This window comes from Lagopus muta, chromosome 1 (genome assembly GCF_023343835.1).
Source record: "Lagopus muta isolate bLagMut1 chromosome 1, bLagMut1 primary, whole genome shotgun sequence".
Lineage (NCBI taxonomy): Eukaryota > Metazoa > Chordata > Aves > Galliformes > Phasianidae > Lagopus > Lagopus muta.
This window is the reverse complement of record NC_064433.1, coordinates 174,466,277-174,493,387: the sequence shown is the minus strand read 5'-3', so window position 1 is coordinate 174,493,387 and position 27,111 is coordinate 174,466,277. Positions and strand designations below refer to the sequence as shown.

Below are 27,111 nucleotides of genomic sequence, written 5' to 3'. Positions count from 1 at the left end.
CTCTGCCCTTCCCCTGGGTGCAGCCTCCCAAAGCCGATTAACTGCGCTGGCCCCCGATCCCCACCCACGGAGCGCGGTTCTGCCCCACCGCCCGCCCCGCGGACCCCTCCGAACGGCGCGGTCCCTTAGTCGCTCACTCACCATGGTACAGATGGAGGCGATTTTGGAGACCGTCATTAGGATTTCCATCCGCCCAGCGCCATCTTCCGCCCAATCACAGCGCCGAGCGGGGCCGGGCCGGGCCGGGCCGAGCGGGAGTAGGAGGGGATGGGGAGGGCAGAGCGTACCGCCCCCGCCGGCGCCCACCGCGGGACTCCCGCAGCCCGGCGGGCCCCCAACGGCAGTACGAACGACTCACGACTCGGCGCCTCGCAGCCTCGCCCACGCGAGCCCGTCCCGCCTCACGCCGGGCCCTCGCTCCGCCGGGTCACCGGCCGCCTCCCGGCCCGCCGCCCGGCCCCGCCCCCGAGCCGGCTCCCGCCGCGCCGAGCGCCGCCGGGCACGCATGCGCGGGGCGGGGCCTCGGCCGCCTGAGGCGTGGGCGTCGCGCCTCTGTGTGCGTGGAGCGGTGGCGCGTGAGGGCTGTGTCTGTGCGCTGCGAGTTTTTCTTTTCCGGGCGTTTCCGGCTCTCTCTGCTTCCCTCGCGCTGTCTCTAGATTAATGGCCCCGAGGTTTCACCGAGTCTAGCACCGACTCCCCCGGCCTCTGTTATTTCCAAAATAAAGTTGACCCGTAGAGTCGATGCTTGCATCAACCACTCAAGGTGTCTGCTTAGGGATGAGATGAATCATCTCCTCGACGTGTTTCTTCTTCTGTGCACTGCAGCAGCAATCTGGATGAGTCGTTCAAGATGTTTATGTCTACATTAGCCATGTTCCACCCTGTCTTTTTGCATATATGGAAGCATGGAGCAGATTGAGATGCATTACAATTCATAATGCATAAGGCGACCTAGGTCGTAAAGACATACTTTCACCATAAAAAACATACATTAATATCTATAAAACCAAATTATGATCCATTTTTCAGATTGGATATTAGGGAAAGGGTCTGCGCCAGAGGGCGGTGGGCACGGAACAGCCTGCCCAGGGCTGTGGGCACAGCCCCGAGTGCCAGAGCTCAGGGAGCGTTTGGACAGAGCTCTCAGACACAGGGATTGATTTTGGGTGGTCCTGTTTGGAGCCAGGGGTTGGACTCCATGTTCCTGTGGGTCCCTTCCAACTCGGATGTTTTGTGATTCTATGGTTCCATGATCCTCAGAAGTAAACATTCCTTAGCAACTAAGTTAATGGGAATAAAGAATAAGTTTTCCTTCAGCTAAAGCATAAGGAATGTGACTTTAAAAAGTTTTTATGTCTGAACTCTTTATTGAAATGTGAGATATTCTTGAGCTTTTATATAACAGCTGTGGTCTAGAAGTGTATATTTCAAAAGTATAGTATTTGAGAAAATGAGTGCTTCTTGGATGACTGCGTTCTGTAAGTGTTGCCACAGAAACAATGGGGGAGGACAGCATCAAGAGAATGAGAAATAGAAACAAAAGAAGTGGATTGGCCATCTATGAGAAAAAAAAAAAAGCAAGAAAGGATATTTGACCAGATAGACACATCAAGCCATCGGATATCCAGCAGTTCATCTACTGAAATTCAAAGCTGCAAGATAAATTTGTAGGAGGACTGCTTTAAGTATTAGTCAGCCACGCTGCAGGACATACTCCTGTATAACCCCAGGAGAACAAAGTGCTCAGAGATAGCAGAAGGACAATATGGCACAAAACTGCAAAATGTTATTTCACTACTGCAGAAGTTTGTACAATTAGTTGAGATATAATTCAGTTTGCAACCAATTATGTGACTTTGAGTGAAACTGTGAAGGCCATAGAGAACTGAAGGAATCTTGAAAGGCAGTCATGGAAAGCCAGAGATTGTCTTGAAGTTTCTATCTGTCTATAAATTATAGGGCAGAATATAGTTGGAAACACAGAGCAGATCACACCAAGAGAAAATTTAAATATTGTGCAATATTGATCTACATTTAAAAAACGTGGGGGGATACATGGCTATGCTGGCCTGTATCTGACAGGTGTGAGGCTAATTGTGGCTGGAGACTAAGCAGAGGAGCTGGAAAGATGTTGAATTAGTACAGGCATATTGAAAACAGCAACAGTGTGTAAACTGAGATGCTGCATTGTGATCAAATTGAAATCATGCAGAGATTGGACACCGTCACTTAATTGTCATGACTAAGCCCTTAGGGCAAAAGGAATTTTAAGTTTCTTCTCCTCTCCTCTCCTCTCCTCTCCTCTCTTCTCCTCTCCTCTCCTCTCCTCTCCTCTCCTCTCCTCTCCTTTTCTTTTTAACCAGTGTAGATAGGGTAGACCAGGATTGTGTGTGGGTGTGTACACACACTCACATTTGTGGAGATTGAGCTCTGAGAGCAGTTACAAGTTCTGGTAGTGCATATAGATCATTACAGTAACAAACCCTGTCTGAGAGAAGACATCAGTTCTATCTTGTATCCTCAAGGAGAGACAAGTCCACCTGATGAAGCGAGACAAGCATCTTTGCCAGCCTTAGGAGAACTTTCAGATAGGAACAGGGAAGGGAGATGGCAACACAGAGGGAAGAGAAGAAACAGTAGTCAAGGGCAGTAAGAAAATGGTGCAGCATGCATGTTGGGAATAAGAGACCTCAGGAATGATGAAATAGGGTGTGTGAGAGGCCACCCACCTCAAGGGTATGCACACAAACGCCTACAGACTGGGAAGCAAGCAGGAGAAACTAGTGCTCTGCAAGTATGACGTGGTGGGAGTTTGTTACAGATCACTTCATCAGGCAAATTAAGTCTTCTGTAAGGAATTTGAGGGAGACTTAGATCCCAGACTGATGAGGGATTTCATCCTACCTGACATCTGCTATAAGCACAACAATCACAATGCAAGCAGTCAAGATTTCTGAAAGGTGCAGATGATTTGATACTGGATGGGCCAGCCACAGGTGATTGCAGCTGGATCTGCCATGCCAGCAAGGCAGAACCATGGGATGTGGGTGGCAGTCGGTGTCTTGGTCACCAAAACCTTTGCTGCAGTGACTGAGGAAAGGTGTCTGTGATCCTGAGACCACAGGAAAAGAGCAGCAGACTACACACCCTGTGCTTTAGAGAGAAGACTTCAGCTTATTCAGCAGCTCTGATTGGAGAGCTGGCAAGAGAGCATGAGAATTGTCCATCCCAATAATGAGGAAAACAAATAGTATTTGTTTTCAGCAACAGGAAAGCAAAATTTATATGATCTAAAGAAGAGAAAAACAGTGACTAAATGGGAAATTAAGGTCAGGGTTATCATAAGATCTATATTGCATGGTAAATTCATTCTAGTCAAATGTTTTAGTATAGGCACAAGCAGAGCTTCTTAAAGATATGGTGAACAGGTCACGCCTGCAGATGTGAGCTGTGTTATGGAGTGGTAAATGAAAAGAAATTAAGAGTTCAAAGTGGCCAAGCCATTTATCTGCCTCTAAAGTCTCTCACACTGTGTAGCTGTTACAAAATGTTTGAATGACCATGATACCTAGAAACAAAAATCAGAGGCCAAAGTCCTTTGCCTAAGTAGACTCTATGTAAGACATTGAGAGAAAATCCATTCTGTCTTCTGAAGATTTTATAATCCAAATGTGTAGAGGCACCAATCGATACAGAGGAGCAAGAGAAAACATAACAAGTGTGAACTGCTGCCACTCACCCTGTGCCTCTCCTTGTTTCATAATCCCATGGTTTGGCAGCAGCCCAGCTTACTCAAAGGTGAGTGGGTAGGCTAGATTTTAAAACTGAAGATCAGCGCAGTTCAGGTATGTTTGTGCCTGTTTCATCTCTGCAACAATAGGAGGCTTTGCTGAGTCTGAGGAACATCAGGCTTTTATTAGTGTTGCTTGTCAACAGGATTGGTCCCATGAATCTCTTTCTCCACTCTGCTAACAAGTCAAACCACCAGCCAGTCAGGCTGTTGCTGCAGTATCTGAATGCAGACAGATTGCATCTGTTGTTGGACTAGTATGTAGTGTGACCAAAAGATCATAGCATAATAGGACCATAAAATAATAGGATATTTCTGGTTGGAAGGGACCTCTGGAGGTCTCCGGCCCAACCTCCTGCTCACAGCAGAGTTGGCTCTCAAGTCAGAAGGCTGCTTTGTGTGTATACTTCTTTATTTGCTTTGGAAACTCATAATTTTTGATCCAGATAGCTCTTGCAAAAAGACCACGTGAATTCACCAGCTGGATTTTGATTGACACATAGCCCAGTGAAGGTCATCCACCATCCTCATGGTGGAGTAACCAGCCCTGCTCTAAATATACACTTTAACTTATAGGCAACAAGTATTACAGGACTTACGCTACAAAGTAATTGAGTGGGACATAAAAGATTTTTTTCCACAATTTCTATTCCATAATTCCAAGAAAACCCGAAGCAGAATGCAAATTACACAGAATTGGAAACTTAACACATTATGTAAGTGAAATTGGATTCTTCTTGAGAACAAGAGACACTAATGAGAAATATATTTCAAAAGTGCTGTTATATCAAATCATCTTGGACTGACTGAAAATACTTCAATGTCTATATTAGTAAATTAGTATTTGTAAATTATGGTTCTAGTACATTTCCAGGAAATCAGGCTTTGTTCAGGACAGCTGTACAAGCTGTCTGGGAGCCATGGCAGGGAGTGATGGTTGTCAGACTGAACATGGGAGGACTCAGGCAAGCATTTCAACAGGTGAGACAACACATTTTATTCATTGTTTCAAAATAAGAAATTCAATCTCACTTATAAACAAGGCATCAAGAAATTCTTCTCACAGAAAACTATACAGTGATGGAAGACTATAAAATTTATGAAAATTAAGCTTGTACTTAAGATAAATATTATTTTATTCCTTACCACTTTTCATCAATAAATATCAGAATATTTTACAAATAAATATGAGAAATTATTAGACATATATGAGAATTATTAGACAAATTTTGTAAACAGGAAAAGATAGGTGAAGGGGAGTTCTCATGCAGAGTAAGTTTGGCTCATGTTGATTTATACCTTATTTCAGAAGGCCAAAGCTTTCCTCAATCAGTGTGGCTTTGTTTTTAAGCAGAGCGTAATATTTGTTTCTTGCAGAGTTCACAGATGAATTTACTTTAATACTTGCCTTTTTCGCAGCTTCATATGGATCACCTTGCTACATATGCAGCTGGTAAATAATTCACCTTTTATTATACAGAGGATTTTCAGCATCCGAAAAGTTTGAAGTTTAGAAGGGAAAGTAAATACAATAAATTAAAAATGCTACTGAACTGAATAAAAATTTCTATCAACAGCACTTAAAACACACATCAGTTAAGACAGTTGTCCTATAAGACTGTAAAATAGAAGAATTCAATTGTACTGAAAACAACAGTCTCTAGACTCAAAAAAGTTGGAGTTCTGCTTAGAAAAATTGCCCTTCTATATAGCAGTAAATTCTTTTGAAAAACACTGTCATATACTGCAAGAGAAATCTGTATATTTTGGGTCCCAGTGATCTTGATGGGATGAAAGGACGCAAACTGGGCATTAAAACAGTAACTGTACACTTTTTGATACTGTTCTGAACAGCTGCAGAGGCCTCTGCAGGTTTCTTTGGAGAAACAGGGCCACTATTTAAAAATGGGGTAGTTTAATATTGTAATGAAATACTATGATTGATTTCTTAAAAAGGTAATGGATTTGGTCCTTGACACATGCACTAGAGGAACCATTGTTATCAGCTCACTCTCTATGGAACAAAAACCTTGGAAGTCAGTGACAGTTCATGTGTGCGCTAAACCTATCTTGGAAAATCTATTACTAGAAGTGAGGTACAGAATCCTTCTTCAGTGCACGTGTTCTCTACCAGAACACCTGGCAAAGCTTCCCTGCTACAGTCAGCAAGACGGTATTTTTGTGATCTCTGCAGCATTTCTCCAAAAGCAAGATCAGCTGTCATGTTATAACAACATTGACGCACAGCATGACAACAGGCAGCCCCCAGGTAAAGAGTCTTTGTGCCATTTCAGCCCTCAGCCTCCTCCACTAATCAGTTCGTTACAGTACCAAGATGCAAAAGCAACTGAGGAGGAATATGTAAAACAGCATGCACATAGCAGATAGTGGAAAAGCACGTAGTGGAAAAAATGATCAATAGGGGGTGGAAAAATTACTCAAAACAGCTTTCTGGAGATAATCAAGTTGTTAAAGAGCATTTACTGTTAATAGTCTGTGTTTTTCTTTAAACTAATGGGTGGTTCATTATTTCTGTTTTAATAGAAACATATGTTGCAGTTAGCAATATTTTGTGTTTCCATAGATCTAAAGCAATTATTCAAGTGTGTGTTGCAATCAGTTCTTAAACAATGCTCTCTTTGTCAGCAATACAGAAGTAGAGTGATTTTAATTTTTCTCTCTTGGTAGATTTACACCCTGGAAGACCCACAGTTCCCTTCTTTACCTGCACATGGTCAGTTAAATGCTGCCATCTGGTTATACTAATAATTTAGTTTTTTCTACAAAGAAAAATATAAGATAGATTGTTGCATGTATATCAGAACTGACAGTGCTTAATTTTGTGTGTATTAGCACCCTGTGCCTTTACAGTGCAGTAACCCAGGCATCACCTCTTTGTCCTTAATGACCTCATTGCCTCAATCCATTTCTCCTGCAATTTCATTTCTCTCTGCCCCCCTACAGCATTTCTTGCTATTTGCCCTTCTTTTCCTTTACCCAATTTTGCCCCTTTTCCTGCACTGCTGCTTCCTCACAGGTTGGCTGTGGCTGCCTTAGAACAGCACAGATGCTGTTTAGCTCACGTTACTATTTTGCATATTCCATTAAGATCTCCATAGCATTTCACAGATATTAATGGACTGATCTTTAACATAAGTATGTGCTTCTTAAATATGTGCTATTATTCCCATTATACATATGGGAAAGTTGGTCAAGGTTATTTTTGGTTGGTCATAGACTGGTCAAGCTTATCCTTTGTTAATTCTCAGTTTCACTTCTCCTTGACTCATCATTACTTTGTTCTTTTCTGGCTGTACATATTTGTTGAGAGCAGATGTTGTCTCAATGACAGGGGTCGTCAGAGCGTAGCCAACTCTAATTGTTATCATAAGCCTTGTGATATCTGATAGTTCCCTTCATAGATCCCAGTCCCTGGAGTAAGGTGATGAAGATTACTTGAGTTCCTAGCTCAATAAGCTAGAAAACTGAAAGATGTGATAATAGAATACTGAAAATGTTCAAAACACTATGAAAATAAAGCACACTTCTTTTTTTTTTAATGTAACTATTTTGCTGTATTTTGTGGTATAATTGATTTTGTTTTGGATTAATGATTTAAGAAACTGACACATCTGGGACTGCAAATGTTAAGAATTATTTCCCGTTGTGGAAAGGAGGCTGGCTGCAAAAAGGAAATCACTCAATGAAGGCTAATGCATACTTGGCACAAATTTCAACTCTGCAAAAGCACCTAGGAAAAGAATAAGTGGAACTGTAATCATATGTGAAATGCCTTAATGCAGAGAACAGCATTTTTTACTCCTGTTATTTCTGTATTTGATTCTTCTTCTCTTTCAAGAAGAATCTATGAAGGCAGAAGAGAATTTTCTTTACTCATCTGAAGATACGTACAACTACAAGAAGACATTTGCTGAGAGACTTACAGCAATCAGCTCAGCACTTGACTTTGCAATAATTCTGGTTACTTCATACATTATTAAAAAGAGCATTTGGTAGCACTTAAAATGAATATCATTCAACTCTGTCTTTATGTACTCATACAGAAAAGTGAATTTTATGTGGTGTATTTTGAAGAAAGAATTTATGCTTACTGGAATTCAGCTAAGACTAAATAGAAAACATTACTTGAAATAAAACTAGAAATATGTTATAAGGCCCTTTCCTCCAGCAAGATTGTTTGCCATTTCATAAGCAATTAAAGACAATGATGTTAGGGACTCTGCTCAGAACAATTAAAGAGAAATACAAATGGCTACCTTGGATGCCAATAAACCAATACAAATTCACAGAGTGCTTATAAAATAGAAGAGTACTCCATAAACATTTTTACTTTATCAGTGTTACAAAGTTGGAATCATAGACTAATGCAATCTCTGCTACCTATGGAAGTTGTAAGTCCAATACTCTGCAAAAACAAATGCAGCTAGATCAGATTGCTCAGGGCCATGTCCAGTCAAGTTTTAAATAGCTCCAAGAGTGTAAATTTCACCAACTCTCTTAGCAATTTAGCTCAGTTTTGTACCACCTTTACTATAGAAATGTTTTCATTATTTTGAGTCAGAAATTTTCCATACTCTAACTTGTGTCCGTTGCCTCATCTTCTACTGTGCACCTCAGGAGGTCTCTGGCTCCACCTTCCCTGTATTCTCCCATCACACAGTGGAAAACAGATATAGAAGATCCCCTTTGCCTTCTTTGCTAGCTGAACAAAGCTAGCCCTCTCAACTTCTCCTATGTCCCTATGCTTCAGTCCATTAATGTCTTACTGGCTTTCTGCTGGGCTTGCTCCTGTATATCTTCATCTTTGCATCCTGGGGAGGTCAGAACTGGACACAGTACTCAGATGTGGTCTCACAAGTGCCAAAACAGAGATAAATAGATCCTTTTTTTGCTGGTCAATAGTCATGGATGTAGCTGAGTTTGCAGCAAGGGCACACTGCTGTTGTCTGACAGGATCCTCAGATGTTTTTCATGGAATTAATTATAGAATCATAAAACGGCTTAGCTTGGAGTGGACCTTAAAGCTCAACTAGTTCCAGCCCCTCTGCCATGGGCAGGGTTGCCAACCACTATATCAGGCTGCCCAGGATCCCATCCAACCTGGCCCTGAATGCCTCCAGAGGTGGAGCATCCACATCCTCTCTGGGCAGCCTGTTGCATTGCCTCAACACCTTAGTAAAAAATGTATTCTTAACATCTAAGCTAAATTTCCCATTTTACTTTAAAGCCATTCCCTCTTGTCCTGTCACTATCGGACCATGTAAATAGTTGGTCCCCTCCTGCTTGTAAGCTCCTTTCATTTACTCAAATGCTGCAACGGATTCTGCTTGCAGCCTTTTCTTCTCTAAGCTAAACAAGCCCAAGTCTCTCAATCTATCTTCACAAACTACTTCAGCCTTTTGATCGTCTTTGTGTCCCTCCTGTGGGTGGGCTCCAACTGCTCTGTGTCCCTTCTGTACTGGAGGCCCCAGGCCTGGACACAGTAATCCAGAGAAGGGCAGACTGGAGGGGGACAATTCTGTCTCCCTCCCTGCTGGCCACTCCTCTTTTGATGCAGCCCAGGATACTGCTGGCCGTCTAGGCTGCAAACACTCACTGATGGCTCATGTCCTTCTTTTCATCCATTAGGATCTCCAAATCCTTCTCCACAGGGTTGCTCTCAGTGTGTACTTCTTCCAGTCTGTACTCATATCTGGGATTGCTTTGACCCAACACCTTGCACTTGGATGTGTTAAACCTTATTAGATCTTTATATGCCCATTTTGAGATTCTTCAGCTCTCTAGAGATGGCATCCTTTCCTTCTATTGTGTCAACTGCAACACTCAGCTTAGAGTCATCAGCAAACTTGCTGAGGGTACGCTCAAATCCCACTGCCTTTGTCATTGATCAAGATGTTGAAGAGCACTGTTCCCAAGATGGACGCCTGGGGGACACCACATCTCAACATAGAGCTGTTGACAACAACACCTCTGGCTACAGCCATCAAACCAATTGTTTGTTCACCCGACAGTCCAGCCTTCAAACCCATAGCTCTCCAATTTAGAGATAAGGATGTGGTGTGGGAGCATGTCGAAGGCTTTGCACAAGACCAGTTGCCTTCCCTTTGTCCACCAGTGCTGTCACTCCATCACAGAAGGCCACCAGATTGGTCAGGCATGATCTGCCCTTGGTGAAGTCATGCTGGCTGTCTTGGATTGCCTCCTCATCTTGTGTGTGCTTTTCAGCAAAGCGACTTTCCATGCAGTCAGCTCTCAGCCTGTTCTGTTGCACTGGATTATTAAAATCTAAGAGCAGGACTTTCTATTTGTCTATCCTCAACCTCAATGTCCCTGTCATTCCATTTCTCCAGTCTCTGTCAGTCCCTCTCAATAGCAGTTCTGTCCTCCAATGATTTGACCACATTCAACAATTATGTATCATGCTCAAGCTCATCTGAGAATTGTCATGAAACAAAAGAAAACAACACACACCACGCTTGTTTTTATAATGCAATTTCATTGAGATTTCATCAGTTCAAACTCAGTAGGCCATTACAATAAACTGTTCTTATATACGATGCTCCATGTCACGCATTACACTTCAGATGTCAGGTATTACATTTCAGCTGCATATTTAGATCTATGTAAAGCTGAATCTCTTTTCCCTCCAAAGTTAAGCCTGTCTTAAAAAAAATAATGGCCGTAGGTTGTGCTCTGTTAAATATACTCCGTTATACTTTATAGTGAATAAAACAGTCACACGCTAGAAATCAGATAAGAAAAAGGGTAACTGAGACTGACCCCTACCAGTCAGCCTGAATTTTTTCCTAGAGTGTACTTGTTTTGCTTTGGCCAATCCATATTACACTGACTAATAGTCAATTCTGTCCATGCCTGTTTATTCCTTACAGAAAAAAAAAAATCTTTAAAGACACCGAGAGTTTTTTCTAAGCAAAATCAATACTATTTAAGAACTGACTTGGTGCCACTGCAGTCACCAGGAGGTCTGCCACTGCATGACAGTTAGATTAAAAACTGTCTCTTAGTTCTCAGTTATCAAGTTAAGGACAATCACTGAAACATTTAGGGCCAAATAAATAAATAAATAAATAATCAGCCCCTGGGGCTTCATATTTAATGGATTTGATAAAAAGAGGAAATGTCTCAGAAATAATTAGTGTACTGTAAGATAGCTGGACTGTTTTTACAGTTTGGATCGCTGATACTCAAGAGCAATGAGTGGGAATAGCAGCAAATCTGTGGAGCTTGCTGTGCATTTGGAGGCTCCAAGAGCCTGGATTACGTAGCCTAGAGGGACAGAGGTGTAAGGGGAACAGCATTCTTGTGTATAAATAATTACAGAAAAAAAGTCAGGGCAAACATCTTTATTCTTCAGGATAAGTTCATAACAGTTCAGACATAAACAGAAAACAGCAGTGTGATTCCAACCATTAAGCTCCTTGCTTCCCAAATTGTAGTCAGTGGCTGCTGCAGAGGGTTGGGAAGGGTTTAAGAGCAACTGTGAAAAATTAGATTATGAAAAAATAATAATTTAGAATTAATTATATGTTTCAATACCTTATATACTTCAGTACATTATCAAAAAAGCATGCCAACAAAAATTCCCACATTATGCAGATTTACTGCTGGCAGCAAGCAGGTCAGTTTCCTCTACAACAGAACAGTAGATAGTATCTGGCTGGCAGAGCTGGTAATTACCATGAGTGGCTAGTCACCTTTACTCAGAACTACATACACAGTGAAGCTGATGCTAACAACATGAGGTGTTGTTTGTTCCTGATTAGATGGGCTGGGCTCAGAGGAGGTTACACAGAGATAGGTGACCTCAAAAACACAGCAGCACTTAGGAGAAGTTTGAGAAAAAAAACTGCATTAATGAAACTGGTTTTCTGAGAAGCCACTCCACTAGTAAGAGAGGAAAGGGTCACTAATTGCTTTTCAAATGAAGTTTGATAAATGGACTATACTCTTTGGTACCCATGAAAAGCTGGTCTCAGTTACACAACAAGCTCCGTGCATGTTCCTAATGATTATGTTCCAAATGATTCTTAATGGTTAATAATGCAGTTTTTGCATGTATAGATATACATAGAATGCCATGTTATTCAAATAAGCCCCTGAATGACAGAATTTGTTCAATGTTTCATATTTTATGCAGATTTTATGAGATAATGGTAAAATATTTTGTTTGGCTTCCTGTCTACCTCTGTCTAGTACCATTTTGAATTAGTAAGTAATGTACAAGAAGCAGCAATGTACAGAAAACCTTCTCCAATGTGTGATGTGCTGACCTCATCACAATTTTTGGTCTTTGTATCTTGCCTTTCCTTTTCTCTCAAGGGCACACTGTCACAGTTTTGTGTCCCTCTCTCTATGAAATGCTTCACTGGTGATGCAGCTCAGTTATTACACTGATGTTAGCGCTTAGGCAACTCCGCAGCGAGCCGTTCAAGGAGTTTGTCTGTACAGTCATGTTCTTTGGAGGCAACTGGTTGCTTCAGTACAAATGTTACTGACTTAAACTCTGGGAAACTAGGCTCTGGCTTTTAATATTTACAGAATGGGTTTCGTGGAGGAACTGGACAGATTACTGGAAATAAGAAGGCTGTTAGAACCAGAATCATTGAGGTGCTAAAGAGACCTGTGAAAGGGAACAAAATATGACCTTGAGATGCCATTTAAGAGGATCTTTTTGAAAGGAGAGAACACTAGAATGACAGGATCAACTTCAGCACTTACACATAACTTTGAACAGTATATTTTTGATCAATAGTGCAAGGTAAATGCAGCACTTCTGTGGATGGGAGCCTGCTATGTGGTAAACAATCAATTTCATAATCTTGATTTCCCTTTTAAACTCTTGGGTTTGCCTTTCCATCACATTACAACTGCAGATTTTTATATTCTTTATTTGACACCTGATCTCAGTTATTTTTAAAATTTTTGCTCCAGCTATAATCAGCTGTTTTTGTTTGTTTTCTGTTTTGTTTGTTTTTCATATAAAGAATATGTTATGTAGACACATGGGAAATCTACACTCTACTGAAGTGGAATATATTTTTCACATCAAAGCACTTCACAAACTCTCATTTATTTAAATTCTTTACACATCTCTGATTAATAACCTCACAGAAATGGCTGTCACACTCCAGATCTTTGTACCATTTGGTCCTCTGAGATTAAGAACAAGCTAGATCCCACTGTGCATTTAGAAATTCAGTAAAGATTTCCTGGCAACCCCACATGCAGAATCATCATAGCTCATTTATTCTTTAGAGAGAGCTGTTGTCCAGGCAGATGCTGCAAGGAAGTGTCAGAAAAAAAAAAAAAAAAAAAAAAAAAGGAAAAGAAAAGAAAATGGGACTCCCAAAGACGATATCAGAATCCTGACTGTGGGAACTTGGTGACTGAACATGTTTTTCCGGCATATTTTCCGCTTTGAAAAATAAATTCATGTTTACCTAGTCTTCACACCCCTCACTTTGAATGGGTCCTACCTTTCAAGCTCCTTTTGCCAGCAGTTTTCAAATTTGCTCTACCTCCAAGTCAGCGAGACAAGGACAGAAATTCAGTCTTATCAGCACGTAGAGAGATTTCCAAAGTACAGCAATGGGTAGAGCACCAGCCTGTGATCTTCGTGGGATTTTAGATCTTCATGCTAAGCTGGGTGTTGCCACTCATGTTCAGCCTGATCTTGAGGATGTTATGTTTCTCAAGCAGAACCAGCTTCTTAATGTACAGTATAGGAGAAACTGGAATTAGCATCCTACAACTGCAGTTTGAACCTGCAGTTCAGGCTAGGTTTCTGAGGTGATGAATCAGGGCAGTGGGGGGAGCACGTGCAGTCAAGATACAGAGCTGTAGATCTCCCCTATATCTGCTTGCCTGCTTGCCTAGTAAATGATCTATGGTAACAAATTCTGAAATATAACTGTTTCTTTGAAATGTTGAGCATCAAAATAAATGTTAGAAATGAGAACATTATTGAAATTTCAAATAAACCCATCATGCTGTTTATTCAGGGGAAAAAAAAAACATAACAAATCCTGAATGTCTGACGGGATCCCAAGTAAAGCAGAGATCAATCCAGTCCACAGTTGCTGCTCCTTTATGAATTACGCTTACACACTCTGTATGCTGAAATCCATTTCAACATGTAGAGTTTCTTTCTCATTCTTTCCTGCTTGATGTGGAAATGTATCCTTTATGAAAATCACTGGCAAGGGCAAGGAGTTCAGCTCACTGAAAATAGTGATCTTTCTTCATTCAATAATGCCTTAGGATTGGATTTGGCCTCCTGTCTTCATTCTGCTTGATGTCCTTCCTGACATCTCTCTCTGTTGCCAATGCATTTCTTCACCCAAACCAGGACCGCTTCCTGGCACCTGGGCTGAATGCTTATTGAATGGCACACATTTGCCTTGCACAGGTATCAGAGGTATCAAGTTGGGTTTTTCTCATAGTGTGGAGCTGGAATACAGTCCATGCGTTTCCAACTACAACAGTTTAATGGGTTTTGTGCACAGACAGGGCCCCTCTGTGTCAGAACATGCTCCGCCAACTAGTTCTGCAGGCAGAACCTGACAGCGCACCTCATCCTTCACAGCCATTGCGGCCATGAATATTAAACTCACTGTAAATGTTGACAGAAAGGGCTTAGGCCCACTTTTTGTAGGACAACGTCAGAATAGCTGTGAAGTTAGTAAGCGGATCAAATATATTTTTATTTATTGCTTTAAGTAACAACCAGGCAGGCAGGCAGGCAGGCAGGCAGGCAGCCCGCCCGCCACACGCTTTCTGTCAGGCGCAGGGCAGGCAGCCCCGCCGAGGCCCCGCTGTTAAGGGCGGCCGCGGCACCGCCTCTTTCCTTTCCGCCCGCGCCGCCATCTTGTGAGTGCAGGCAGAGCCGGGCTGAAGCGTGGTGTGCGCTTTCAGGTGGCTCCGCGGCTCCGGGGAGGCGGCTGGAGGGGGCTGGAGGGGCCGTGTTGGCGGTGGGGTGGCTGGCTCGGCATGGGGACGGCAGAGCCCCGCGGTGGGGGATCGCTGGGGGAGCGGGGAGGCCGCGGCCTGCGGGGCGCGGTGTGAGGCGGCGCGCCGGGCCGGAAGGCTGCGGAGGGGAAAGAGGGTTAGAAAGGCTATGGAAAGGATAGAATAGGCTTTTTTCAGGACTTGTTGCGATAGGACGAGGGGAAATGGTTTCAAACTAAAATATGGGATCTTTGGGTTGGGTATAAGGAAAAAGTTGTACAGTAAGAATGGCGAGGCACTGGGGTTGCCCAGAACTGCGATGGGTGCCCTATCCCTGGGCACATTCAAGGTCAGGTTGGACGGGGCTCCGAGCGCTTGATGGAGCTGTAGGTGTCCCTGTTCACTGCAGGGAGTTGGACCAGAGCGCCTTTAAGGCTCCCTTCTGACTCAGGTGATGCTGTGATGAGTGGCATAGGTCAAAGTGAGAGCAGTTCCAGCTGGATGCGGGGAGACACGTTTTTGTTATTGGATCAGGCCTCCAAACAAGCTGTGCAGGGAGACTGTGCTGTAGTTTACCTTCATCCCTAAAGGATTTCAGAAGGACCAGGCAAAGCCCTGAGCAACGTCTGCTGTCAGTTTTGAGAAGAAAGCAGGGCTAGGTGACTAGCTAACATCCCGTGTAGCTTCTATTACAATCTTACGTAGATCCTGGATATTTGTTTCTTTCAGTGTCTAGTAATGTTGTTTTGACCCTGCCATTTGGAAGTGGTATCAGTATATTCTGATCAGGCCTAAGAGTTTAATTTTTCTGAATTTCCTGGACGTATTGTTGGTCACGTGTTAAGTGAATGAACCAGTCGTCCTGATTAATTTGCATTCATTTTTACAGTAATCAGCGAAAATGACGAACACAAAGGGAAAGAGGAGGGGAACTCGTTATATGTTCTCGAGACCCTTTCGCAAACATGGTGAGTATTGTAGTGAAAGCACTGTTTTAAGTTACTGACCTGTTGGGTGTCAGCAGTCCCCAGGTAGTAATAGAACTGACAGATTAAATCAAAGGATATCTGACACTTTAGACCAGAAATCCACAGAAAGACATGAAAGTAAACTTGCAGCTCTTACAACTTATGTATTAGCATTCTGAGGTCAAGCAGTCATCACTTGAAAATGAATTTGAAGGTGAAGACAAGACCTGAAACTTTATTTTTACTTAAAACATACAGTTTGCCTCTTAGCAGTGAGCCATGATAGCAGCCATTCTTAGTGATATAGTAAATAAATATAAAGCTATTGCTGGTTTGATTTTTAATCTGAAGTGTATGAAGAGATAATTACTGCTTAAAAGAAGTTTGATTTCTGTTTTACCTTCTTGAGATTTAATTCTGAGTTTGTGGTGGTTTTTTTAATTAAATATTTTAAAATGTGTGATCTGTTTTCTCTTTTCCTCTCTTTTCCTATGTTTTTGAGTGTGAAATGTGAGCTTCATAGTATCCACATCTGTATCTCTCAACAGGAGTTGTCCCTCTGGCTACTTATATGCGCATCTACAAGAAAGGCGATATAGTTGATATCAAGGTACTTTCTTGCACTTGCACTCTTGATGCACTGTGATTAAAAATACCTGAAGCAGTGTCATCACTTTCTAGTTTGTTTTTTTTTGTGGTTGCCTTTCTGTTATTTGTGTCATGTGTGTCAATACAAGTATCTGCTTCTTAATTTCAAAGTAGTGCAGGAACAGCAATGCTGTAGAGCCAATATTAATGCTTCAGCATCACCTATTTTTATTTGTATAATATATATTAGACTGTGAACTGTCAGTTCAGCTGAAAAAAGGTGAGTGAAATATGCCATATCTAATACTTGTTGCATTTTGCCTACTGGCACTGCTTGCACAGCTGTCATTCTAGTAGTTACTTACTTTTGCCTGATCTGCGTGCTCTGTTGAGAAGAGCCATAGTTTATGCTGCATAATTTATGCAGTATCATTTCCCATTAATTATTTTCTAGTTGATTTTAAATGGCGTGCCCTGTACTTCCCGAAATGTGTTGTGTCAGCTCTGAAAGTGTTTTGCCGAAAATTCCTGCTTTATTGAATCCTTTAGTTTCAGTTTGAAACACCAAATTATAACAGCCACAGAGAAGTTGGCATGTAGTTTATGGGGCTGAAAACAGAACTACGCCATTCAGAATTACTGCTTCTTGACATTCTGGAGCTTGATGATGATTGTCTCCTATGATTGCTTGCTGAAAGCAAAGTGATCAAATCATTTCACCGGCACTGAAAGCAACTGGAATGATCACAGAAGAATTTAATAGTTTCTAGGTGTAACATGTGTAGCAATAAATTCAAAGGTATGAACAAAAAGGAGCACATTTAAGTCTGGAATAATTTGATATTTCTGTTTAAATAACTTGTGAAATAAAAGCCCCTGGCATTGCTTTAATGTTTTTAAGCCAAAGCTTGTAAAGCTCTGCCTTCATTCTTGTTTTAACAGGGTATGGGTACAGTTCAACAAGGTATGCCTCACAAGTGTTACCATGGCAAGACTGGAAGGGTGTATAATGTTACTCAACACGCTGTGGGTGTTATTGTTAACAAGAAAGTTAAGTAAGTAACAAAAATTCTTAGTGTAAAAAGTTTTGTTCTGGGGGGAGTTGATGTGTAGTGGCACCCTCCTTTCACTTTGCCAGTTAGACACTTTTTTGTCTTGATTGGTCATTCAAGGTGGGTAAAGTATATGTCCTTTTAAAACCCAGGCAAATGGTGGTCATTTGTCTTGGATCCTGTCAGAGGGAACAGTTCTTTATTCTTCTGAGCAGCACTTAATGACATAATTACATAATGAGGATTTTCACCTGATTCGCATTTATACTGAAGACTTGCAGATACTATTTTGTGGTCGTATCCAGCTGTATCCATCTGATTTTCACACACTTCTGTCAGAAAAAGATGCTGCTTTTTTCAAGAGTGAGACTGAAGTACACTGGTAATAGTTAACTTGTTTGTGTAGTATAAGGTTAAGGTTACTTCTTCTCCACCAACTTAATCCTAAATTGCCAGCATGTTATCGTATGCTAATAAGCTTTCACTTACATAAATACTATCCAATTTACATCTGCAGGAATGTATTCTGAGTGATTTCCATTTGAAGAAGAATTATCTGCAGTTGAGTTTATAGGATGACTTACATAAATGCCATAAAACTACCTGAAAGGACTGTTTTTCAAGTGCAGTGCATTAAAAGCTGATACGTTTTTCTTAGGGGTAAGATTCTTGCCAAGAGAATTAATGTGCGTATTGAGCATATAAAGCATTCCAAGAGCAGAGACAGCTTTCTGCAGCGTGTGAAGGAGAATGAAAAGAAGAAAAAGGAAGCAAAAGAAAAAGGCATTTGGGTTCAACTGAAACGTCAGGTAATGTTTTTGTTGTAGTTGATAAGATTTTTGATGCAATTGGCTAAGAAGAAACAAAAGCAGAGTAAAGCATGAAACTAAAAGCCACCTAGAGCCAAATCAATTGACTAAAATGTTCTCTTGCACAACAACAAAGCATTAGGCTGTAAATAGAACTTTTTGTCTGTTTAAAAAGACGAGCACCACCAACAAAACATGTTAATGGAGCTGAAATCCAGGTCTATGGCAGATGGTGTTGGAGGTGTCTGTAGCTGCCCTCACTTGTTTCTATTCCTTTTGTAGGAGGTTCCTTCTTTTAGAGTATAGTGACAGCATGCAGCATGTCTCCATCTGAGCTGTCTGATATGCTTGTTGGCTGAACAGAACTGTGATGTTCCTGGATGAAACTGATGCCTTTACCTATGAGCAAAGGCTTCCTGTTCAGGCATTGCTACCAGAGGGTTGCTAATCAGCGGCAGAAGCTGTGGCCAGTTTCTAGAAGAGTGATGTTGTCTCTGGTTTAGTTGAATTTAGCTGCAACAGAAACTGTTAAAAGTGAATGACTGGACTTCAGAGGGAAGGTAGTAGCTATTGCTTCTGGAACTAGAGGGTACTTTTTGTTGAATTGGATTAGTAACTTGCAGATGAATTATTGTCTTCATTCAGCAGCAAAAGTCAAATCTGATAGCAGACTCCTTTTCTTACAGCTAGTCTTTGAAGCAGATTTTAGAGAGAGAATTCCTGTGGTGTTTGTATAACAATGCATTAAATTTGTCAACAGAACTTCTGTGTAAGGTTTCTTTTGAGCTTTTGTGCCCTGAGTTCTTTCTGTTTCTGTTTACAGCCTGCTCCACCAAGAGAAGCACACTTTGTGAGGACTAATGGGAAGGACCCAGAGCTGCTGGAGCCAATTCCCTATGAATTCATGGCGTAATGCATGTTGGAAAAATAAAGATCTGTTTTTGGACAAGTGTCTGTGATTGTGGCTGATTCCTTTGCAGTCTTTTTTTAAAGAGAATATTAGAAAACTTTTTCTAAGCTTATTTCTTTAGCTTACATTACATAGTGCTTTGTTGTTAAAAACATCGGTGCCTTTTGCTCATCAGTTTAGTCATTTATGTAGACCATAAACCTTGGGGATGCTGACATTTGCTATTGCTCGATGATGATCATCCTCCTTTGATTACCTAGTGAGGTAATATGAGAGGACATGGAATAATTTCACCGGCGAACTGAGAGCAAATAGCAAGAACTGTACGGTGTCTCTTAAGGTTAAGGTTTTTTTTAATGGGATAACAGCTGGTTTCAGATACCATCAATAGAAGCTTTTGGCTGAAGGGCCTCAGTTTAATACCAAGGAATAATTGGGGAAATGTTTTTTTCAAAGCACTTCTTGAGAAATGGCTATGGGAAGACAGTTGTTTCACCACTGTAGCCAGTAAAAGGGTTTTTAGGACATCCCAGAGTCAATATGCATTCTTAAATAGTTTAGAAGAATCTGCTTAAAGTGCCTTGATGAAGATGGGACAAGTCTTACCTGTTCATGTGCTGATGAAGAATGGCAGTGTGGTACTTCGACATTGCATGTTAGATGTGGAGTGTGCTGCCTTCACCTGAAGGAAGCATGCTGACTGCTAACTTTTGCTGCTTTTTATGCACTCAGCTTTTATGAGCAAATGCATTTGTCTTGGAGCAGTGGGATATGTATATTAAACTGTAGACTGTTATCAGCTTATTTGGCTTGGGAGCTTCCACTGCAATCTAAAATAAATGTTTGACTTGTAAGGTGGGCATTTTCCATTAGGCTTTATGTTTGTAAGAGTTAAATGAGATGCATTTTGGGGATGAGATGCTCTTTGGGGATGGTATTCCCATCTGTTTTCCTCCTGATGCGTGCTTTTGTGAGTTATTTTATACTTTACTGTGAAGACTGGAGTGGATTTGCTGTATCATCCTGATGGGAACATTATCAGCCATGAGTAAGTGTTGGGTAGTTTTAAACTAAGTTTTATGGGAGCTGTATTTCTGGAGTTTTCCACTTCATCTTGGTGATTTCGAAGGTTGCTGTGCAGGCAATAGCTGATCATGAGTGTCTGTTTGAAATCTGTGTGGGCTGGGAAGAGCAGGAGGGCGTGATTTCCTTCATCTGCATTCCCAGAAGTGATGGAAAATGAAACTGGGTTTGCGAGAGAAGAGAGCCTTTTTGGGTTTGCTGGGATGTTTGGGAGGACAGACTGGCAAAGGCTTAACCTTGTCATGTGTTTGTAGGTGCTGCCTTCTGGTTACTGCTGGGCTGCTATGGATTAGACCCACTTGCTGTGATCAGCAGTTAGCTATCCTGACAGCTGTGCCTACCCAGCAAAGCCATGCAGCTTTGTGTGGCAGCTGCAGCTGCTTATCCTAACAGACTTCTGTGAATTTTATTCTCTTCCACAATGATTTTGGAAAACTTCCTGGAGAAGGTTGCGAAGCTATAGATTTCTTTGATAGTTGAGCTAGTGCAATTTCAGTTTTGCAGACAATTCAGACTTACCATTCTGGAGCTGGTGGTCACATTACCCTTGTACAACAGGTGGAGAGTGGAGTGCTCATGGACCAGCACAAGCTGTTATGCTCCTGTGTGGTGCTGTGCATTCCAGGCAGCCTAATTCAGAGGTGAGGGCTGAGGTGTGTCAGTCCTTACTGCCTTGAACTACTGCAGCTGGTTCCCTTCCTCCTCTGCTGAATACTCAGAAGAGACACAGGAAAACCTGAGCTGTCACCTTCATCTCGTGCATCATTCGTGCCAGGATCTGAGCTTTCTTGGGGGCTTTGTAGGCAGTGTGATGCATGGTAATGCTTTGTGTGAGTGGGAACGGTCAGTGAAAGGGCAGAAAGGACTGGGGAAGAGAATCTGTGCCTGAGGAGCGAGGAAAATGCAGACACCTCACATTCCTGGGGGTAGGCAGGTAGGCAGCTGCCACAAGGGCATACAAATGAATGCTTCTGTAGTCTTCCGGCTTAGTGATAGAAGGAAATGCTGACATACGTTGTCTTGTCCTTGATCCAGTCAGTGCCTCAGCATCATAATCTGAAGGATGGTATCCTGCATGGGTACTGTGTTGGGATGGCCCCAGCTGGTCCAGAGGGTGCAGGGAGCTGTGTGAGCACACCTGTCAGAGGATGTGATCTTGGCTGTCCTGACACAGGTCCTCCTGTGGGCCTTTGCAGAAACCTTGAGGTGCGGAGGGCTCCTGTAATTCGTGGTGTGTGAGGAAGGTGTGTGTGTTCAGCTGGGCTTGCCGTTTGTATGGGAAGTGCCTTATGATTCAGGAGTGCTGCTGGTGTTCCCCACTGTGTGTTGGCACTCTGGGGCTGCAAATTTGCCTTTATATGGGAAAAAGATACCTATACCTGTTTAAGAATCAGGTTGCAGCTGGTAGATTTCATGCACTCATAACTGTCCTGGCTCAAGCACTGTCTAGGGATGCAGCTCCTGTGCTCAGCACCCGTACAGCTCAGGAACCCAGAAACTGCCAAGCTCTGGGTGAAGCTCCTGATTCCATTTTCTGCTGTCTGGCTTTGGGTGGTAGCTCTTGAGCTGTCAGTCACCATTTTGCAGACTGCAAACTGCATTTTGCAAACTGGCCAGCCACAGACCAATGAGGATTAGAAATGGGAGGCAAAGCCACGCTCAAATGTGGACTGGAAACTCATGGGGGCACAATGCACGCATGCTAGCTCACAACAGAGGTTCTCAATAGTGTTCCTGCACATAGGGAAGCTTTGTGGCTGCTGCTCATTGCCCCACATCCTCAAGACAACATCAAGACAACATCCTCAAGGTCCCCTGCCAGCCAAGCCCAGAGCTTGTAGCTGCCATTCCCGGAGGTGCTCAAGACCAGAAGTCCTTGGGGCGGGAACACAACTTGGGCTGAATGGTCTTTGTATGAAAGGCCTTACAGAGACTGTAGGGTTGGCAGTATGGGACAACTTGTGCAGAGCAGTACAGACTGGTGCTGCCAAGTAGGGTTTGCAGCTGAGAAGGAGATTCCTTGGAATGGCTTTGAAGCCCCTATGTCCAAAGGGGGGCTTACTCTGTGGTCATTGCTGATCTGAGCTGCCATGTGAACAAGCTGAGCCCAAATGGCTTCGGCCATGGCAAGGAGTTGCTTCATGGTGTGTTCTGCCTTGGTTTGTGCAGTCACATCAGTGTGTGACTGTCACCCCTTGTCCTTTGGGGTGTGGGCATCGGGCAGGACACCCTGAGCTCTGCAACTGGCCAGGAGCAAGAGGAGCTCAAGTTATGGGGATGATGTTTAGTGCTGCTGCTCTCACAGCTCAGCACCTGGCAATCTTCTGCTTGGAATGGACTCATTTTAATGCTGTTCTTTCAAGGGCATGCTGGATGTACCCTGATAGCTCTTTTATAAAGAAGTGTTTAAAAATAGGCTGTGTTTGCAGCGTGCACAAGGCCAGAGACAAGTGGTGGTGCATGACAATGGGAGCAGATGACAATAGCATGAACCTCTGGAAACCAAAAGCTTTTAGTGATAGAGGAGAAACCTTGTTTATGAAAGGGAAACTGCATGATGGGGAGTGTTGATGGAGAGATTTCAGAAGCAATCTGGGCTAAAAATGGCCTTGATGCTCCTGTAGAGGTTCTTGGACACTGGAGTAATACAAACAATAACAAACTTCGACAGACTGCTTTAACTGATGATGTTAACTGCTGGGAATCACACGTAGCCCTTCAGTACAGAACAGTGGTGTTGTTACCAGGTGGAGTTTCTGAGCCACAAAGGGAGAATTTAAATGGGCTAGAGTGTGGGTTTTTGGGGGCCAGTTGGTGCTGTGGGGTGCAGGGAGCCCGCCCCATTCTCATCCCAATGGTGCCAGGGGTTGGCTTATCTTGGGAGCGCCTCTGTGATGGCAGAACAGGGTGGGTGGTGTTGCTCTGGCAGCCTTCTCCTGAGCTCTTGAGTCACTGGAAGTTCCCAAAAAAGTGCTGAGCAGACATGGCATCTGGGCACTTGCTTGGGCTTAGGGAGAATGTAGAAGGGAGGATGAGAGAAAGTCAAGAACAGTGTGATTTGTAGTTGTGTACGTTGTGCTCTCGGAGGGAGGAAGGTGACAGCAGTGCCTGGCATGTGAAGAAGTGCCATCCTCTGTGCTTTTTCCTGCTGGCTTGTGTTATCTCTCTGACAGCAATAAAAATGGAGCATCCCTTGAATGAACTATTCAACTTGTCAAGACTTCTATCCTTGCAAAGCGTCGTGTTGGAGGGGTGGTGTTGGGGATACCAAGGCAATGGTTCACACAGGGATTTGAGCTGTTAGTGGATTCGAAGCTCCTTTACTTGTTGGGCTGTGACCTCAGGCCTGGCGTGGATCAACTTTCCTCAGAAACTTTATTTCCCTTCAGAAAAGCAGAAAGCTTATTTCAAACCCCAGGGTCAAGTGGAGTGTTTGAAGCTTGATGGTTGGTGATCTGCAAGGCTGGGGCTTCAGGCTTTGGGATTTTGACACCGGAGGGATGCATCCAGATGCATAACTGAGATAAAAGACTAAATCGTTTCCCTTGTAATGACTCGAGAGCCCAGCTGCGGAGGTGACACATAATGCAGGACCTGTGGGAACCAGGAGCTGAGCTCGATGATCCTTGTAAATCCCTTCCAACTCAAGATATTCTATGATTCTGTGATTCCGTCACCACTTGGGCTGGAGCCACACCCTACAAACCCACCGAGACCCCAAAGCCGCTCCGGGCCGCATCGCTGCCCAGGCTTCCCCAGCATCCTTGGGGTCCCACCGGGCGCTACGGGGACGGGCGGACGCAGATCCCGGTTTGCGATTCGGGAGCGCTCGGCGCGGGGTGCCGCGGGGAGGCGGTGGGCGGTGCGGTGCTGCCGGGGGCGGCTGCGGGGCGGTGCCGGCGGTGCCTTTAAAAGCGGGCGGCGGGGGCCGAGACGGGCGCTGCCGAGCTGAGCGGGGACGAGCCGGGCCCCATGCGCCTGCCGGGCATGTCCCAGCCCTTCCTGCTGGCTCCCATCGCCGAGTGTTCCCCGGGGCCGCCCGGCGCCGAGCTGCGGCTGGCAGTGCTGGGGGCCCGCGGCGTCGGCAAGAGCGGTGAGTGCGGGCTGTCCGTCCCTCCGTCCGCCCCTGTGCTCCCTATCCCTCCGTCCTAACGCGGCCGCTCTGTTTCAGCGCTGATCGTGCGGTTCCTGACCAAGCGCTTCATCGGGGACTACGAGCCCAACACGGGCAGCCTGTACTCTCGCCTGGTGCGGCTGGACGGGGAGCAGGTGGCTGTGCACATCCAGGACACGCCGGGCTGCCTCCAGGTACGGGCGGCTCCGGCCCAGACCCGCGAGGATCGGGGAGCGGGGGGGTCGAAAATCTTTGGGGGGGGTCACAGAGGTTCCCAGTGGTCATCCTCGCTGGCCGGGATGTACGACTCAGAACCCTTGAATTGTACAGGGTCACGACGCCGTGTTTTGGGCAGATTTGGCTTTCAGCCCTTTTTCCTGCTACCCACTGAGCCGCACTTCGCTCAAGGGATGCCCTGCGCTGTGCTTTGCTCAGCTACGGTCCATTCTCTGCCACTCAAGAGCTCAGCTTACGAGCGTCTGTTTCCTAAAAAGGAAACAGCTGGCCCAAGTCCCCCCAGGACACAGCTCAACCCCCTTAGCAGGGCTCTGTGCTGGGCCGGGTGCTCCCAGCCCCATGTCAAGTCCCGTGCCAAGCCCTGGCTGTGTCCCTCTACAGGTACAGGAGGACTGTGTGCAGGCACCGGACGCGCTGTTGAGGTGCATGAAGTGGGCAGAGGGCTTTCTTGTGGTCTACTCCATCACGGACCCCGGCAGCTACCAGGCGGTCCGTCCCCTCCACCAGCACATCCGTCAGCTCCACCCCGACGCCCGAATCCCCATCGTCGTGGTGGGGAACAAAGCGGACCTCCTCCACGCCAGGCAGGTGCAGGCCAAAGAGGGGCTGCAGTTGGCCAACGAACTGGGCAGCCTCTTCCTTGAGATCTCCACCAGCGAGAGCTTGCAGGGCGTCTGCGAGGTGTTCCAGTACCTGTGCCGGGAGGTCAGCAAGCTGCAGCACGCCGAGCGCCGCCGCCCGACCGTCATCCCGCGGCCGCGCTCCCCCAACATGCAGGACCTGAAGAGACGCTTCAAGCAGGCGCTGTCGCCCAGAGTCAAATAGAGCTGCTGCCGGGGGCCTAGGGGGGATGCCACAGACTTTATATTTTTGTAAGCTAGTGAATAAATAATAAAAAAAATCTTTATTTTTGCACTAATGCCAACGGTATGGACGTAAGTATGTTGGAGCGTGCGGTTTCCTTCTCGTTCTCTTTTGTTTGTGATGGGTTATTTTTACCAAAAAAAAAAAAAAAGAAGAAGAAGAAAAAGAGAGAAAGTGCTGCATAGCAACTGAATGGAGATGGTTGGAGAAGGGGATTTGCATTTGCCGGGAGGTTTGGTTCTGCTCTCTTGTGGGCTGGGGTTTGCTGCTGTACTCTGCTCAAGTGAGTTCTTTAGGCATTGGTTTCCTGCTTGTAAGATGGGCATGGTGCTGATGTAACGCCCGTATAAAATGCTCAGCCAGCCTTAGGAGGAAAAAGGAAAAGCAAAAAAAAGCCATATTAAACATGAAAAGATAAGACTGTCTGTAATAATTCCAGTTATCATCTTTCCTCCTTCTTGCACCTACAGTCAGCTGAGCAATGACATGCACTTAGCAGCATGCTGGTTTCTGCTCTGCTGCATTGTAGTCCCATCCCACAGTGCCCCAGGCCCCAGTGCTGAGCAGGAGGGGCTCTGCCACACGTTGCCATGGGATGAAGATGAGCAATCTGCAATGGAGGTGTGTGTGGGACTGCTGCTGCTTTCTCTGGAGAAATGCAATTGGGGGGACTGGTGTGTGGGCTCCATTAGAGAAAATAGCTCATTTAGAGGGAATCACATCTCTATCCTCTCCAGGGCCATTTCCTAGCCATTTGGAAACAGGTCAGACTATATACTCTGATTTTACGTAAGCTCTACACCAATCAGAGTGTTTTTCAGTAACAGTTTGCTGGCTGTCTAAGCACAGAACGTGGGCTTTGCACTTCAAATGTGCCTCTGAAGTATGTGTGATGTGTTGGTAAAAATAAAACTGCTCCATGCTGAGTGGAAAATGTGGAAGTGGAGCAATCCGTGCAGGGGAAGGCTTGCTGGGCATACACAGAGAACTCTGCAAAGGGGTTGATCACTCCACACCCTTCCCAGGGCATGTGTGCATTATGGGCCCTACAAAGGAAGCAGGAGGGCTGAAGGGAGGCAGCAGGGTTAGACCTAAACTGGGAATGGCAAGTGAAAAGCACAGTGACAGTCTGGACGAGTGAAAGTACTTCTTGGAATACACTGGAAAGATTTATTCACCATAACATGTGCTCTGCCAGGTCCAGGACTCTGACCTGGGGGCTTGGAAGTAGCAGGGTATGTGCTTAGTGGGAAAGACACTGCCCTAGTGGGGCTGATGACAATGCACAGGACACACATTGACAGGGAAATCTGAAGGGGAACTTCACTGTCTTGAAACTGGAGGAATATCTATGTGTCCATACAACATGCTAAGTCTTGGTGTTGTCTGAGGACTTGCCTCTCACTGCAGTTGTCCAAGAGTGAGGAAGAGCAATGGGCAATGACCTTTGTGTCTGTTGCTCCTAAGAGCTGAGGATGTGGTCGTGGTACTGAGGGCAGCTTGGTCAGGAGGCAGCCGCTTTCCCAGCCCTTGTGGCTTCAGGAAAATGGCAGGGCATGGCCTGGCCTTTCTTTGTGATCAGAAGGAAGGATGAATCTCTCTCTTTCCTCCCACTGCCTCCGCAATGGAGCAGAATCACAGCAATTTCCCCCAGTAGGAAGGATGAGTGGGTTTTCAGAAGTGGAATCATGCACTATTATGGCTGTT

General features: G+C 44.4%; 3 protein-coding genes and 2 non-coding genes across 13 annotated transcripts in view; 4 read left to right on the top strand and 1 right to left on the bottom strand.

Annotated features, from left to right (window-relative positions):
* The window catches only part of USP12 (ubiquitin specific peptidase 12), a 35,085-nt gene extending 34,635 nt beyond the window's left edge, over positions 1-450 (bottom strand). For all 7 annotated transcript variants that reach the window (XR_007374600.1, XR_007374602.1, XR_007374601.1 and 4 more), the window contains exon 1: positions 142-450. Coding sequence is in view for 2 of the 7 variants with exons in the window: in XM_048933700.1 (XP_048789657.1) it covers positions 142-189 (48 nt within the window). In the remaining 5 variants the exon portion in view is untranslated. The remainder of the gene's footprint in view (positions 1-141) is intronic.
* Positions 197-19,145, top strand: RPL21 (ribosomal protein L21). Of its 3 annotated transcripts, none has more exons than XM_048933732.1 (6): positions 197-206; positions 15,669-15,747; positions 16,296-16,357; positions 17,278-17,390; positions 18,046-18,196; positions 19,020-19,145. In XM_048933732.1, exons 2-6 carry the CDS (start codon positions 15,681-15,683, stop codon positions 19,107-19,109), a joined length of 483 nt encoding a protein of 160 aa, XP_048789689.1. In that variant the 5' UTR covers positions 197-206; positions 15,669-15,680; the 3' UTR covers positions 19,110-19,145. The 3 variants fall into 3 exon arrangements, with proteins under 3 accessions (XP_048789689.1, XP_048789686.1, XP_048789687.1); XM_048933729.1 differs by lacking the exon at positions 197-206 and adding an exon at positions 14,626-14,746; XM_048933730.1 differs by lacking the exon at positions 197-206 and adding an exon at positions 14,650-14,701.
* Positions 16,994-17,069, top strand: LOC125688512 (small nucleolar RNA SNORD102). Its single transcript, XR_007374770.1, has one exon. It is a non-coding gene; the product is annotated as a small nucleolar RNA SNORD102 (small nucleolar RNA).
* On the top strand, positions 17,452-17,584 carry LOC125688524 (small nucleolar RNA SNORA27). Its single transcript, XR_007374782.1, has one exon. It is a non-coding gene; the product is annotated as a small nucleolar RNA SNORA27 (small nucleolar RNA).
* Positions 19,146-19,267: 122 nt separating the features above from the next.
* On the top strand, positions 19,268-25,465 carry RASL11A (RAS like family 11 member A). The gene is made up of 3 exons (XM_048933727.1): positions 19,268-24,282; positions 24,361-24,497; positions 24,922-25,465. Exons 1-3 carry the CDS (start codon positions 24,162-24,164, stop codon positions 25,363-25,365), a joined length of 702 nt encoding a protein of 233 aa, XP_048789684.1. The 5' UTR covers positions 19,268-24,161; the 3' UTR covers positions 25,366-25,465.
* Positions 25,466-27,111: the final 1,646 nt, after the last annotated feature.

Excerpts from the sequence above, each read along its gene's own strand:
- RPL21 (XM_048933732.1), top strand. The coding sequence starts at position 15,681 with ATGACGAACACAAAGGGAAAGAGGAGGGGAACTCGTTATATGTTCTCG. Across the intron at positions 16,358-17,277 it reads GCGATATAGTTGATATCAAG|GGTATGGGTACAGTTCAACA; the intron begins GTACTTTCTTGC and ends TTGTTTTAACAG. Across the intron at positions 18,197-19,019 it reads GGGTTCAACTGAAACGTCAG|CCTGCTCCACCAAGAGAAGC; the intron begins GTAATGTTTTTG and ends TTCTGTTTACAG.
- RASL11A (XM_048933727.1), top strand. The coding sequence starts at position 24,162 with ATGCGCCTGCCGGGCATGTCCCAGCCCTTCCTGCTGGCTCCCATCGCC. Across the intron at positions 24,283-24,360 it reads CCGCGGCGTCGGCAAGAGCG|CGCTGATCGTGCGGTTCCTG; the intron begins GTGAGTGCGGGC and ends GCTCTGTTTCAG. Across the intron at positions 24,498-24,921 it reads ACACGCCGGGCTGCCTCCAG|GTACAGGAGGACTGTGTGCA; the intron begins GTACGGGCGGCT and ends GTCCCTCTACAG.